Genomic DNA, 14780 nt, shown 5'->3' with positions numbered 1-14780 from the left:
TTACCCCTGCTTCAAGCCCCCTGGTGGCTCCCCACTGCTCTCAGTATCTAGCCCACATTCCCTGAAGTGGCCCACATGGACTTCTGATTCCTCCAGAGGTTGGAACTGGTAGCTCACAGGCCAGATGCAAACAGATTTTATTTGACCTTGCCGAGTACTTCATACATTCAAATTGGGCTACTGCCTAAATGCAAAACTCAAGACACTTCATTTCGTGAGATCAGAGGTTTACAAGGAGAAGAGTGGAAGCCCAGGCTAAGATCAAGGCTGGAAATGGGTGGTATACAGTAGGAGCTCAACTACCCAGAGATGAAGAGGGGTGTGGAGGGTGGGGGAGGGATTCTCAAGTACCCTGTTGCCTTTCTGTTGTAACTAAGACCCCACCTACTTTAACCCTGGACTGAATTCTGTGTAGCTGTGGGATGGTGTTGTGCACACCCCTAACAAAGGCCAGGTATGCAGAAGGTACTTGCTATGAACCTGCCAGATTGAACTTGGATCCTGAGTGATCAGACTTCATAAGCCCGCCTGACCTTTGAGACATGACTGGGAAGGACTTGGCCCCTAGTCCTCCTCTTCCTGGCCCATACAGCCCAGAGTCAGGTGAACATGGTGGGATGGAATTTTGCAAGGGCGGCGATCACGGGCTTGGGAACAAAACAGACTTGGGTTCAAACTCAGCTCCCCCATCTCTAAAACGGGGACAATGCCTTCCCGATAATCTTTCTCATCCTGAGAGTCCTGAGTGTCACACATGGATGGGAGGTAGATGCCCGTGCTTCCTGTCACCCCTCCTCACCCTCTGTGCCCTGTAGAGTGTTCCAAGGAGCAGCCATGTCCACGCTGTACCCATCTCTGGAGGACCTAAAGATGGACCAAGCCATTCAGGTAAGCCGCCGGGCGCGTGTTAGCCTAGGCCCCCTGATGGGGCCTTTGTGACTGCCCCAAGGTAAGTAAGGGAGGCTTGCTTGTCTTGGAAGGCGTTGTGTGTTGAGGGCCCCTGGGCATGCAGGTCGCCACTGTAGGGCCTGCTGGTGGACAGGTGTCCAGGGGTTAAGGGAATGGAGTTACAGCAGGAATGGAAAAGTCCAAGCAGCTGCAGCAGACAGGCCTCTCTTGTGCCCACTCTGTCCCAGTGCTTCCTCCAATTGGGTACAGGTAGACTCCATACTGTAGACAGGCTTCCAGAGTAAACCCCATGGGTCTGGCGTTTTGCCAGCTCATCCACAGAAGCTCCTCTTCTTTCTATCCACCTGTGGTTCCAGTGGGTTTTGGGAATTTGGGACTTCTTGACTGAGAATTTGGTTGGGAGGGGCCTCAGTTGTTCTGACTGTCCCAGGTAGTACGTGGGACCTGATAGTTGGCGGGTCACAGGCTGTGGGGAGAACCTCCCCCAGAAACAGGAACACCTAGAGAGACCGCATCTACATATCTCCCAGGTTCATGGACACCCCACCTTAGGCCCACCAGCATAACCAATGCCCTGACCCTCAGCCTCAGGGAGCCCCAGGCCACAGCTGACCAGTGCTCCCCACCTGTCCCCAGGCCCAGGCCAGAGCTGCGCCCAGGATGCCTGCCCTGCCAGTCTCCCAGCCTTCAGGTGAGTGAGCGGGGCAGGGGTGTTCCTGACTGACAGTGACCTCTTGTGGCCACTTCCAGGCACTTGCCTCTTGTCTGTCGCTGTGCTGTGGGCTTCCTGCACATTTACTCCCACCAGAACCCTTTGAGGGGGACCCGTAGGCCACTAACTCCCCTGATTTGGGGCTACCTTCTGTGGCCGAGTGAGGAGACCAAGATGTTTGTGGTGGTCCTTTGAGTTGTTGGTGGAAGTCGTGATTTAGGTCCTGTAGCAGCTCAGTTGACTTCAGGCCACTCTCTCCCTCCTGGCCACCGTGCGGTTTCCCTGGAGCTGCCCTGGGGTCCCACACCGGCCTCCCACAGCCCCCACAGCCCGTGGATTTCCTAGAAGCTGGGGTGTCACAGCCCCAGCACCACCCCTGCGTCGGATGTCCAGCTAGTGCCAAAGGAAGTCCATTGAGTTGAACAGCAAAGTGATCTATGAGGGATTCTGTGTCCCAGGCTGCTCCTGGGGAGACCCCTGCCCCTCAGCCCTTCTGAGGGGAGAACCCACATCACCAGCAAGTGTTCTGTGCATTCTTGGAAGTAAAAAGCATCCCCAGGCCCTGTTTCTTAATACAAACGAGTGACCACATGGGAGCCAGGCAGGTGTGGCCAAGCTCACACTCTTGAGTAACACCTTTCCTCTTCCTTCCCTTCCTTTCCCGTCAGTTTTGTACCCAAGCCTGGCGGAATTGGAAAATTATATGGGTCTTTCCCTCTCCAGCCAAGAAGTCCAGCAGAACCTGCTTCAGATTCCAGAAGGTGCTAGTGTAGGTATTTGTCTCTTGCCTAATGTCGGCACAGAATCTCCCAACTCTTCCTCCTTGTTGGTCTGGCATTCAAACCAACTGGAATCTCCTCTTCCCCAGCATGCCTGTGGCTCTGTTTCTTGATAGCACTTTTCATTTTGAACCATTATTAAAAGTGCTGTGGGGTTTCCTGCAGACCTGGGTGCTAGAGGGCCACTGCCTGCCCTTTGACCTGTGGCTTCAGGCTGCTGGCCTGAGCCCGCTGGATGAGAAGGGAGGGCAGGGCATTAAACCCAGCCCAAGCCTGCAGGCTTCGAATGAAGGAGCTGCCTGTGCCTTGAGAGCAGGTGCATGGACGGCAGAGCCTAGGGGCAAGTAGCTGGTCACCCAGCTCCAGTCCCCAAATAAACCATAATGCTTGCTTTATTCCTTCTCTCCATGGTTTTAGGGAGCAAGAGAAACCTTGACACAGAAATGTTCACTCCTGAAAATAGGTTCACTTAGAGACTCAGTCCTCACTGAAACCCCCTCCCAAGGAGCTCCAGCATCTCCTTGGGCCTTGGTCAGTGTGCTTGTCTGCCGTCCATCCCTGAACTGGTGAAAGTCAGTGGCAGAACCATGATGGGAACCGCTGCGGCCACACACACAGCCACTGGCGAATGAGGGCCTCATGGGAGAAAACCCATAAGGATGAGGGCGTGTGGGGCCCTGAGCAAAACTGGTGACACCTGGGTGTTTCTGCCCAGTGACCCTTGACAGTCATGCTGTGAAGTACAGACATGAAGCAAGGAAAGTCATGTTCTATAAACTTCAATTTGAAGCCTTTGATTTGATTCCTCTCTGTTACCAGTAATTAGGACACGAGTGTGTTTCACCTAAATATTGATAAAAATATGACAAATGAATTCATTTTTATAATTTTTTAAAACTTTTAATCTATTATTATTTTTATTTTAAAAAGGTTTTTTTAATGTCTTTATTTATTTTTGAGACAGAGAGAGACGGAGCATGAGCAGGGGAGGGGCAGAGAGAGGGGGAGACACAGAATCCGAAGCAGGCTCCAGGCTCTGAGCTGTCAGCCACAGAGCCCGACGTGGAGCTCGAACTCACAGACTGTGAGATCATGACCTGAGCCAAAGTCGGACGCCCAACTGGCTGAGCCACCCAGGCGCCCCTAAAACTTTGTATCTTTAAATAATCATAGACTCATGGGAAGTCACAAAGATAGCACAGAGAAGGGTACAGAAGATTGTACCCTCCCTCCAGTTTTCCCAGTGGTTATGTGGGAAGTGGCTGCATAACTACAGGATAAAGAAAGGGGGTCTTTTGTGTTGCTACAGTGAGTGTCTGCAGTGGGATGTCACTGTTATCACCTGCATAGATAGACTCTCGTAAGTACCAGTGCAGCCAAGGCACAGACTATTTCATCATCACAAAGGTCTCCCTTGGGCTGACCCTTCATAATCATGCCCACCTTCTCCCCCTCACCATCCCTCATCCCTGGCTGCCACTAGTCTGTTTTCTGCCTCGATAATTTTGTTTCAGAATGTTATATAAATGGAATCCTTTCCAGATTGGTTTTTTCCACTCAGCATAATGCCCTTGAAATGTTTCCAGGTTATTGACTGTATTAATAGCTCATCCCATTTTACTTATTTGTTTTTATTTCTTTATTTCTTTTAATTTTTTTAATGTTTATTTATTTTTGAGAGACAAAGACAGAGCACAAGCAGGGGAGGGGCAGAAGGAGAGAGGGAGATACAGAGTCTGAAGCAGGCTCCAGGCTCCAAGCTGTCAGCACAGATCCCAATGCCGAGCTCGAACCCATGAACTATGAGATCATGACCTGAGCCAAAGTCGGATGCTTAACCGACTGAGCCACCCAGACGCCCCTGTTTTTATTTTTTAAAATGTTTGTTTATTTTGAGAGAGAGAGAGAGCATGTATGTGTGTATGAGCAGAGGAGGGGCAGAGAGAGAGAGGGAGAGAGAGAATCTTAAGCAGGCTCTGAGTTGTCAGCATGGAGCCCCACATGGGGCTTGATCTCACAAATCTGTGAGATCATGACCTGAGCTGAAGTCAAGAGTCAGATGCTTAACTGAGCCACCCAGGCTCCCCTGTTTGCTTTTATTTCATTTCATTTTATTTTAATTCCAGTATAGTTAACTTACAGTGTGATATTAGTTCCAGGTATACAATACAGTGATTCAGCAGGCAGTTCCATATACATCACCCTGTGTTCATCACGACAAGTGTACTCCTTCGTCGCCATCACCTATACCCCTGCCCCCCACCTACCTCCCCTAGTTCACCCCATTTTGTTGCTGAGTAGTATTCCATGGTATGGAGGTACTGAGGTTTGTTTAACACATTGAGGGTCGTTTTAGTGGTTTCCAGTTTGGGGCTATTACAGACTAAGTTATCGTGGGTATTTGTATACAATGTTTTGTGCAGACATACGTTTTCATTTCTCTGGGATAAATGTCCCGCAGTGCAGTTGCTAGGGTGTATGATAAGTGCATGTTTACATTAAAAAAAAATTTTTTTTTTTTTTACTGTTTATTCATTTTTGAAAGAGAGAGACAGAGCACAAGCAGGGGTGGGGTGGAGAGAGAGGGGGACACAGAATCCAAAGCAGGTTCCAGGCTCTGAGCTGTCAGCACAGAGCCCGACACGGGGCTTAGAACTCACGAGCTGTGAGATCATGACCTGAGCCGAAGCCAGACGCTTAGCCGACTGAGCCACCCAGGCGCCCCTATAAGTGCATGTTTACATTATTTATTTATTTATTTATTTATTTATTTATTTAATTTATTTTTTTTTTAACGTTTATTTATTTTTGAGACAGAGAGAGACAGAGCATGAATCGGGTAGGGTCAGAAAGAGGGAGACACAGAACCTGAAACAGGCTCCAGGCTCTGAGCTGTCAGCACAGAGCCCGACGCGGGGCTCGAACTCACGGACCATGAGATCATGACCTGAGCCAAAGTCGGACGCCCAACCGACTGAGCCACCCAGGTGCCCCATGTTTACATTTTTAAAAGGAACTTCTAAACTATCTTGAGAGTGACCGTAGTGGCTGTACCATTTTATTTTCCTGCCAGCAACACGTGTCACTCCGGCTCTTCCTTACCAGCCTCATCACTAGTTTTAGCTGTTATGACAGGTGTGCAGTGATGTCTCATCACGGTCTTAGTTTGCATTTCCCTGATGGCTCGTGATGCTCAACATCATTTCCTGTGCTGTTTACAAGCCATAAATTCTTTTCAGTAAAATGCTGTTCGTAGGTTTCGTACACTTTTCTCAATGGATTATTCCTTTAAGTCAAGTTTGGAGAGCGCTTTATTCTAGAGTCCTTCGTCAGACGTGTCGTTTGTAACAATTTTCCCTCAAATGTGGCTTCTCTTTTCAAGCTATTAAAAGGATCTCTAGCAGAACAAAAGTTTTTTAATTTTGATGATGTTCAATTTATGGATTTTTTTTTCTTTCGTTGATCAGGCCTTTCTGGTCTATCTAAATTTGAGTTAATTTTTGTGTAAGGTGTGAGGCTTAGGTCAGGGTTCATATTTTTGTTCTTCTGATCCATGAATAGAAAATACCTTTCCATTTATTTAGATCTGCTTTGATATGTTTTATCAGTCATTTCTTGGTTTTTGTTTTCGGTATACAGTTCTTACATATGTTTTGTTGGATCTGCTCCTGTTTTTTATTTTTGAGTGATTATAGTTGGTATTGTACTTTTTAAAAAGTTTTTATTTATTTTGAGAGAGAGACAGCATGAGTGGGGGAGGGGCAGGGAGAGAGGGAGATAGAGAGAAACCCAAGCCCTGATATGGGGCTCGAACTCATGAAACTGTGAGATCATGACCTGAGCCAAAACCAAGAGTTAGACGCTCAACTGACTGAACCACCTAGGCGCCCCGGTATTGAACTTTTAATTTGAGTTTTCATGCGTTCACTGTTAGTATATAAAAAATATAGTTGATTTTTGTGTGTTGATCTCGTATCCTGTGACTTTTCTGAACTCAGTGATGAGTTCTAGGAGTTTATTTGTAGATTCCTGGGAACTTCCTAGTAGACCAACATACCATTTGCAAATAGGGACCATTTTATTTCTTTTCCAATCTGTATGCCTTCATTTCCTTTTCTTGTCTTATTCTTCTGGCCAGTTGTTCAAGTACCGTATTTAACAGTAGTGGTGAGAGTGGGCATCCGGCCTGGTTCTGGGCCTAGAGGGAAAGCGTTCATTTTTACACTTTTTGCTTAAATTTTTTTCCAGACAAAAACCAAATTGAGCCTTCCCCCCCCCCCACCCCCAGTTGCTCACTATTTGCTGTGAAATTTTCTTTTATTTTTAGGTGGGTTTTAAAGGGGTCCTCTCCTGATGCCAATGTACCTTGCAAAATGAGGGTCCCCTTTCTGTATACTCATCCTCTCTCTCTCTCCTCATTTCTCTGGCTGTTTTTCAGCGGTGTAGACTTTGATGCCCCCTAGTGGCTTCATGGAGCCATGTCCCCTAGCGGCCCCCACAGAGAAGTGTGGTCTGGGGATAGGATAGGGCCCAGGGACCACTACGTCTTCTTTTCCCCCATCCTTACGAGGCCCCAGGGGCCGGCTGACCCCACCCTGGTGTGTGCAGATGATGGGCTCTGGCCCCTGGCTGGGCCAGCTGGTGGCACCGGTGTCTGGGAACAGCCAAGGTGCGCGGCGTGCAGAGATCAAGCCTGGAATGCGCGAGATCCACCTGTGCAAGGACGAGTGTGGCAAGACGGGCCTGCGGCTAAGGGCCATCGACCAGGTAGGGCTGGGGGCTGGGCAGGAGAGAAGGGGGCATCCCTGAATGCATCAGCCACCGGCCCAAGATGGGGCAGCACGGGGCCCTGTCCCCGGTAAGGAAGGTACAGAGCAGGCAGGGGAGCAGAGGCGCACCCAACCCCAACCCCAAGCCCACGCTCTTCCTCTCAGTCTCCATCCTGCAAGGCCCTAGGGCTGACACTGGGTTCCAGCAGCAGGGACCCTCCACCTGCCCCTCCTGGGCTCCTGCTGCTCAGAGCCTCCTGCCCTCCCTCCCCTCCATCACAGGGATCTGGCTTCCAGGCAGCTGTCTGTAGACAGTGGAAGCCAGGGGTGCCGATGCCATCACAAGAAGCCATGCGGTCCAGGGGTTGGGGGTAGAGCCTCCAGCCAGGGTTGAAAGCTGCTCCCTGGCTACGTGGCCTGGAGCGTTTCTTCCCCAGGAAAGTGTTTCCCCAGGAAAATTGCTGCCCTGCCCACGCAGAGCTGTGGTCCCCGTGCCCCGTAGTTCCTAGGCGGTCGGGAGGAGAACAGCAGCACAGGGACCTGGGCACAGACTGGGCCGGGAAGCTGATCGTGGAGCCCCGCCTCCCCCAGGGGCTCTTTGTGCAGCTGGTGAAGGCCAACAGCCCTGCGTCTCTCGTGGGGCTGCGCTTTGGAGATCAGATCCTGCAGATTGACGGGTGTGACTGTGCCGGCTGGAGCACAGACAGAGCCCACCGGGTGTTGAAGAGGGCATCGGCCGAGAAGATCGTCATGGTCGTTCGGGACAGGTGAGTGGCCTGGCCCCCGGAGCCTCTCTGTCTGCCCCCAGCCGCGTCCCAGGCAGCTCATTGTCTCTGCCCGCCAGGCCGTTCCAGCGGACCGTCACCATGCACAAGGACAGCACGGGCCACGTCGGCTTCGTCATCAAGAAGGGAAAGGTCGTCTCTGTGGTCAGAGGGAGCTCCGCAGCCCGCAACGGGCTCCTCACCAACCACTCCGTGTGCGAGGTGAACGGGCAGAACGTCATCGGGCTGAAGGTGGGCCACGCGGGACTGGAGGGGCTGGGAGGTTGCCGGTTGGAGGGGAGGCTTGTGTCTGTGGGCCGGCTGCTGCCCCATCCGAGCCTCCGTTTCCTCATCCTGAGGCTGCTGCGACGGTTCAGTAAGACAAGGAAGGTAGAGCTCTGAGCACAGTGCCAGGCACAGGCTAAGTGCTCAGTAAATATTCCTATTGTCACTACCATGTGGAGGCCAGAGGAGAGGCCGAAGGAGGGGCGAGAGGGCAAGAGGGCACGTGCAGGACAGGACGCCGGGCTGGGCAGCTGCTTGCGTGGGCACCTCCCTCCTCGGCACTTCTACTTGCACACTGGCTCACGGTCAGTAATAGGAATGCTTTAGAAAATGACTGTTCGGAAATACACTCTGACCTCTGTTCATCTTTTGAGGGTGTGTGTGGTGAGTTTCATCTTTAAAAAGCAAGAAGGAGGGGTGCCTGGCTGCCTCTGTCGGTTAAGTGTCTGACTCTTGATTTCGGTTGAGGTCATGATCTCACGGTTTGCGGGATTGAGCCCGGGTTGGGCTCTGCACTGGCAGGATGGAGCCTGCTTGGGATGCGTTCTCTCTCTCTCTCTCTCTCCCTCCCTCCCTCTCCCTCTCCCTCTCCCTCTCTCCCCCTTCCCCCACTTGTGCTCTCTCTCTTTCTCTCTCTAAAAAAATCACTTTGAAAAGCAAGGAGCAGGGGTCTAGGGTCTGGTGGACACGGACTGAGGGGTGGGCACCTTCAGGGAACAGACCACAGAGATGGTGAGTCATGTGGCTTGAACAGGTCACCCTGAATAGTAGTTTGATCCTGACTCACTGCACCTCGACCGAGAGCAGTTCTGTCACAGGTGTGATTTAGAGTGAGGGTCCCTTCCTCACCCGAGGCCAGAGCTCCAACCTCCCCAAGCCCCCGCCCCCGGCAGAAGTGGCCTGAGCAGCGGCTTCTCACTCCACAGCAGGCACAAGCTTTTCAGCCTGTTCTTGGCCCCTGTCAAGGGCTGTCGTCAGGCCATCCTGTCCCTTATGTGCTTTCCACGCTTGACAGTCTCCCCCCTTCTTTGGAGGCTTGCTCTCTTGGCTCATAAGCATTGTGGCCAGGAAGTTCTTCCTGATGTGGGTCTAAGATGCCCCCCACTGTGTATTCTCCCCTCCCTTGGGGGTCAGGCCTTATGCCCCCAAAATTGACTACACCAGCAAGGATTGCGAGTGGCCGTTGCTCTCGGGTCCACTCCTTTCCAGGCCTTCCAGTTCTTTGATCTTCACTGTTCTGGAGAACAGTCAGTCTAAAATGTGCGGCAAATTCTTCCTCACCAGAGGCTCAAGGCATCGTCATGAACTTGTTAGTTATCCTGGCAGACCATGGTGCTGGTTGCTCTGAGGACTGGGTCTGTTTCCTGAAGGGCCCCAGGTCGCTATGCTTTTTGAGATGGTTTGCTTCTCAAAGCTGATCTAGTTCCACCCTGTGGCTGTCACCAGTCCGACCTCACACGTCTTCTCCACTTGTCCCGCGACAACTAAGCGCACAGCCAGGTTCGATGTATGTGAAAGGTCAGCGGTCTCAGAGTAAGAGCCGAAGCTCTTCTGTGGCCGTAGCTTTAGAGTTTGATCTATCTGGCCCGCTTTGCATGGAGGCTTGTCCTTTCTTGTTCTCTCCATGGTCTGAATGGTATCTGTAGGCCTTTCTCTTTTTACTGGTCAACTGGATGTAAGAGGAAGAGGTCCCGCAAGGGCTCGGCTCAGCTGGCTGGCCACCAGGAGCCCACTGGGTGGACGGGTGCACCTAATGGTCCCCGCGCGTGGTAATTTTCTTTGTGCTTTGGGGCCAGAACCTGAGTGTGACTGAGTCAGGGAGATGGGATAGAAAATGTGGGCTCTGGGAGCTCTCTGGTGGGAGGGGAGACGAGCAGTGCTGACACCCTGGTATGTTCGGGCCCACAGGACTGGCCTTCAGGGTGAGGGTGGGCAGGGGTCCTCAGGTCAGCGGGCCTGCGTTCTTGCTCAGGCCCGGGCCTGTCCTGGGTGTCTGCCTGGGAGTCTCACCTAGAGGCAGCAGGTCCTCCGGCTGGGGCCGTGCTGACCCCTCCTCTGCCCCCGGGGTGACTGCTCACTCACCTCCTCCCCAGGACAAAGAGGTCACAGAGATTCTGGCCACGGCCGGGAGCGTTGTCACCTTGACCATCATCCCCACCGTGATCTACGAGCACATGGTCAAAAAGTAAGGCTGCCCCCCTTCTGCCTGCCCCCTCACCCCCCTGCCCACAGCCACACCAACCTCCTCAGCGTCCTCAAGGCTCCCGGCCTGCCCTCCCCTGCCCTCCCTTCCAGGGGGCTGGTGGCTTCTGGCGATTTGAAAGTCTCAGAAATGGAAATGAAGGACCCCATGGGGGATGTATGGGCTAGTGGGGAGGAGAAGGTGCTGCCGGTTTGGGCGACTGTCATTGTTGCTGTATCTAGGTTGTCCCCGACCCTGCTCCACCACACCATGGACCACTCGATCCCAGATGCCTGACGCCAAGGGAGGGCAGCGCAGCCCTCCCACCCTCCTGCAGAGGAGAGCAGCGTCCTGCGTCCTCCGGGTTCCAGGGGCCTGCTGCCGGGGGCGGGGCCGTCTGGAGGGGGCGTGTTGCACGCAGGGTCACGTGGGGCGGCCACCGCTACCCGGGGCCTCCGTGAGCTGGACTGAGGCCTACAGGCGGGGATCCTCTGTGCGGGTTTAGATGCCGGACACGTAGGCAGGTCGGCGCAACACTTCTTAAAGTTGCAGCTGGGGCCCTTGCAAGATTTTCGCCTCCACCAGAGACACAGTTCCACGTTTTGAGAGAACAGAACTACATTCTTTGAGAGGATTTTTTCTTTTTCCTGTACTTGCCGTGTGTCACAAACTGGCCAGAGTCCTAATCCTTCACTTCTTTTGAATAAAGATTTGAATTTAAACAGAAGCCCTTCTTCAAAAGTAATTGAAAATCCCAGAATCCTTGGTCCCGTGACCCACCAGGCCTGGTTTTCTTCTAAGCAGTGGTGAGACCGCCGCTTTTTCAAGACACACAGTTCTCTGAGAGCCTGCCACCGTCACGTGCTGCCTGCGGGCCGAGGCAGGGGTGACTGGAGCCAGGGAGCGGTGCGGGGCTCTGGAGGAGGGGCACCGGCTTCGGAGCACCCCTGCTCAGCCTGTGTCTGCATCTGCCGAGCAGGTACGAGATCCACTTTGGGAGGGGCCGCAGGGGAGGGGACGGGGTGCATTTACAGGCCCCGCCAAGTCTGACCCTGAGGCAGGCTGGGGGACGCCCGCCTGGATCCTTCACCTGACCCGGGAGGGGAGTGATCCCAGCTGCCGCGACAGATGCGTGGCTGCACTGAACCTGCACGCGGCTCTCTGCTTCCCTCCAGCTCAGAAAGGATCTCTTTCTGCTCAGCTTTTCCCAGCATGCACCCTGGGACTCCCAGGTTGGCAGGGACGGTTTGAGTCCCCTTCACCCCTCCTCAGAAAACAGACACGACATAAAGAAAACAGGCCGAGGGTCTTGCTGCGTTTTCATGCTTTAATTCAGAGCTGTCTGCTGCAGGTACAACTCTGTCTGAACAGGACAAAGGAGACAAAGTGAAGACCCTCCCCACCTCCCCCCTTCCCGTGTCCCCTAAATTCTCTGTCGAGGGGATGGCCGAATGGAAGAGTACGCCGTGACATGTTTGCACTGTCCCCCTAGGTCAGAGTGGGGGTCATGAGTTCCCTGGGCTCAGGCCCTCAGTAGGCCCTGGTCCCAGAACTTTGTCAATGCCTGCCCCTCCCCAGGGCGCTGTCAGTTCCCCGGTGCTAGTGACGACTGGGAAGGGTGTTCAGTGAAAAGCTTAAGTTATCCCCTTGGGAGATGCTCGGAATAAACTCCGCCGGAGGCCAGCTCTCTGTGCAGAGTCCCAGCCCCAGCTCTGATTCCTGCCTGAGCCTGGACCAGAAGAGCAGCAGGGAGGCCCAGGCCCGGGCCCTCCAACTAAGCTGAAGCCACTTCCAGCTACTGGGCTCTAAGGGACCAGCAGTTCCAGGAGGTGGTTCCTGGGAAAATGTCCCTTAGGATCCAATCGGCTCCAGCTGGAGGCTGGGGAGAGGGGAGGCCCCCACGATTTCTGCTCCAGAAGCCGAGGGCAGGAGGGGAAGGCCACAGCCCAGCAGGAGGAGGTATTAAGCAAGAAGGAAAAGGGGAGCTTTGGAGGAGGAGCACTGTGCGGGCGGCCCGGGCCCCTGGCCTTGCCCTCCGGCCCCACGCTCTGTGCCCTGCGTCACCAGGGCTGGGAGCCCGAGCCGGCAGGCCGCTGTGCCTCCGGCGCCCGGAGCCGCACACGCAGCGCTGCCCCTCTTGCATAGATGCGGACACTGAGCACACACACGCACACACGGAGGGCCGGGCCCGGGCCGCCAGCCAGGGGCCCCCCCCCCCCCCCCAGGATCCGTCCCAGGGCCGCCGCCTCCGCTGACACGGAGAAGAAATAAAGCCCCTCAGAGGCCCCAAAAGAGAAGACCCTCAACGCTGTGGGCGGGGCCCGGCAACCCGGAGCAGCAACAGATGGGGGCAGCGGCCCCACTCACCTCATGCGCCGCCCTTGGCGAGGGCCTTCTCCAGCAGCACAGAGCGGGCTCCGGCCCCAGCCCGGACCACGTCCACCAAAACACAAGACACGACGGGAAGGCCACAGATAGCAAGACACAGACAAGAGCAGAGGGGCTACGCGGCTCGACTAGATTCCAGTGGTGAAAAATATATAGATTTTATGTTGTCAAATATAGTCATACATTTATTTTCTCGGCAAAGCTTTGACTTTCTAAGGAGACGCTACGCAGCTTCGTGAGTACACGGCACAGGAGGCTGGGTCCACGGCCAGTCCCGGCTTGGCTTTGGATTGGGTTTGTCCACTGCCCCTCCATGTCACGACCCCAGTGTCTGTGGGGCAGCCCCAGCCGGGCCCCAGGAGTTCAGGTGCGGCTTGGCTGGGGTAAGGGTGCTCCACAAAGGATGGCTGGTCTGAGGCCCCCAACCGGTGGGGGGAGCTTTGGAGGCACAAAGCATGTGGCAGAGGGGGCTGTCGCCCCCATGGCTGGGCTGGCTGCCCATGTCCAGTGCATGCAGGTGCCCCCCCCCCACCCTGCCCCCGAGTGGAGGGCGCAGAGAGGAAAGGCGGAGCCCATAGGTCAGGCAACGGCTGTCGGAGCGGCTGGGGTGGGCAAGCAGCCTTGGCAGAGAACCAGAGGGGCCCCTGGGCCGGAGGGACGAGTAAGACACGGGGTCCCACCAACCCCTCCCAAATGCGGGGCCCAACCTCTGAAGGAGGGGCGACCAGATGGGTGTAAGCCCCACCAGGGAGAAGGAGCGGTTTACTTTGTAAAATAACAGTGGTGGTAAAAGGTCAGCAGCTTTGCCGGGGGACCAGATGTCCCAGGGAAGGAGGGGGGCAGGCCAGGGAAGCTCCCAGGCCAACTGGCCTCAGGCTGTGAGTGGGGAGGCTCAGGACACCCCCGCTTGCCCCGCCCCATCCCTGCCTGGGAGACATCCCAGGGCACCCTGCTTTGGCCTGGACGAACATCATGGCTTCAGTATCTCATCTTGCCATCCATCCTGCTGGAATTCCTTCCAGAGGCAGATAGGTCAAAGTTTAGGAACCCTCGCCCTCGAAGGCAAACAGCCCCTCAGTGGAGACGCTGGGGTGCGTGAGAACCGAGCCCCAAAGTGAACATAGTGCAAAGCAGAAGTTGGGCCTGAAGCCCCCAGAGCAAGTCGGGGTGAGCTCCAGGGGCGGTCGTGGCCTGTGGCTTCTCAAACCAGCTGAGGACTGCCCCCACGGTGGCGGGGCCTCATCTCGGAAGGCTGGAGGAGCCCCCTGGAGCCGCCGGCCCCTGCCTCCTCCTCGCGTGCTGGCAGAGGCTCGGGACGGGACGGGAGCTGGGCTCAGGTGCGCGCTCCGGGTCCCGGCGCTGGCCTGTCTGGCTCGGCTGTCGTGGGAGGAATGATCTGCGCCGAGAGGGGACCGGATCCCGGGGAAGGTCTAGGACGAACAAACACAGAGAACCCACGCTGCGCTCTGCCACCTCCTGCCAGTCGCGGTCTTTCCTCCGGCCCGTGCCCACGGCCTGGACGACGCTTCTGAATCCCAGCGCCGGGAGCGGCCTGAAGACGCCAGACCCGGTGGCTGCAGACACGGCTCCGAGTCCCGGGCCAGCTGCCTGTACTCAGGGAGGCGGCTGCCTCCGCGTGAGGAGATGATGCTGGCCCAGGAGGCTGGACCCAGGGCAAGGGGCGGCCTGAGAGAGAAGGCGTGGGCGGGAGGCCACCAGACAGGACGTGGGGGTGGGGGGGCAGGGAGGCTCCGGGCGTGTCAGGCCCAGCCTCCCCAGATCAACACACCAGAGACACTGTGGGCCGGGGCCGCCCAGCGGGAAGGTCCAGGAGGACAGGGCCGGGCCGGGGGGACCTCGCTACCTCCTCTGTCTGCAGTTCGTACAATCGGCGTGCCTCCCTGCCTTCGGTCTCTCTTCCCTTGTCTCCCGTCAACGTTTTGGGACGCCTTCCCCCCACCCCGACTCTCAGCCCCCTGACACGGTTCACAT

At 55.2% G+C, this 14780-nt stretch overlaps 1 protein-coding gene across 1 annotated transcript; it reads left to right on the top strand.

Annotated features, from left to right (window-relative positions):
• The first annotated feature begins 307 nt into the window (after window positions 1–307).
• SDCBP2 (syndecan binding protein 2) lies at window positions 308–11396 on the top strand. The gene is made up of 8 exons (XM_047068725.1): window positions 308–888; window positions 1546–1600; window positions 2290–2390; window positions 7009–7167; window positions 7761–7936; window positions 8014–8185; window positions 10312–10403; window positions 10643–11396. The coding sequence occupies exons 1-8, from the start codon at window positions 835–837 to the stop codon at window positions 10695–10697; spliced, it is 864 nt and encodes a 287-aa protein (XP_046924681.1). The 5' UTR covers window positions 308–834; the 3' UTR covers window positions 10698–11396.
• Window positions 11397–14780: the final 3384 nt, after the last annotated feature.

Source organism: Lynx rufus, unplaced genomic scaffold (genome assembly GCF_022079265.1).
Source record: "Lynx rufus isolate CCGP_SWC_20201006 ecotype Redwood Valley unplaced genomic scaffold, mLynRuf1.p SCAF_8, whole genome shotgun sequence".
Classification (NCBI taxonomy): domain Eukaryota; kingdom Metazoa; phylum Chordata; class Mammalia; order Carnivora; family Felidae; genus Lynx; species Lynx rufus.
The sequence above is the reverse complement of the archived record's forward strand: the minus strand, read 5'-3'. Positions and strand labels throughout refer to the sequence as shown.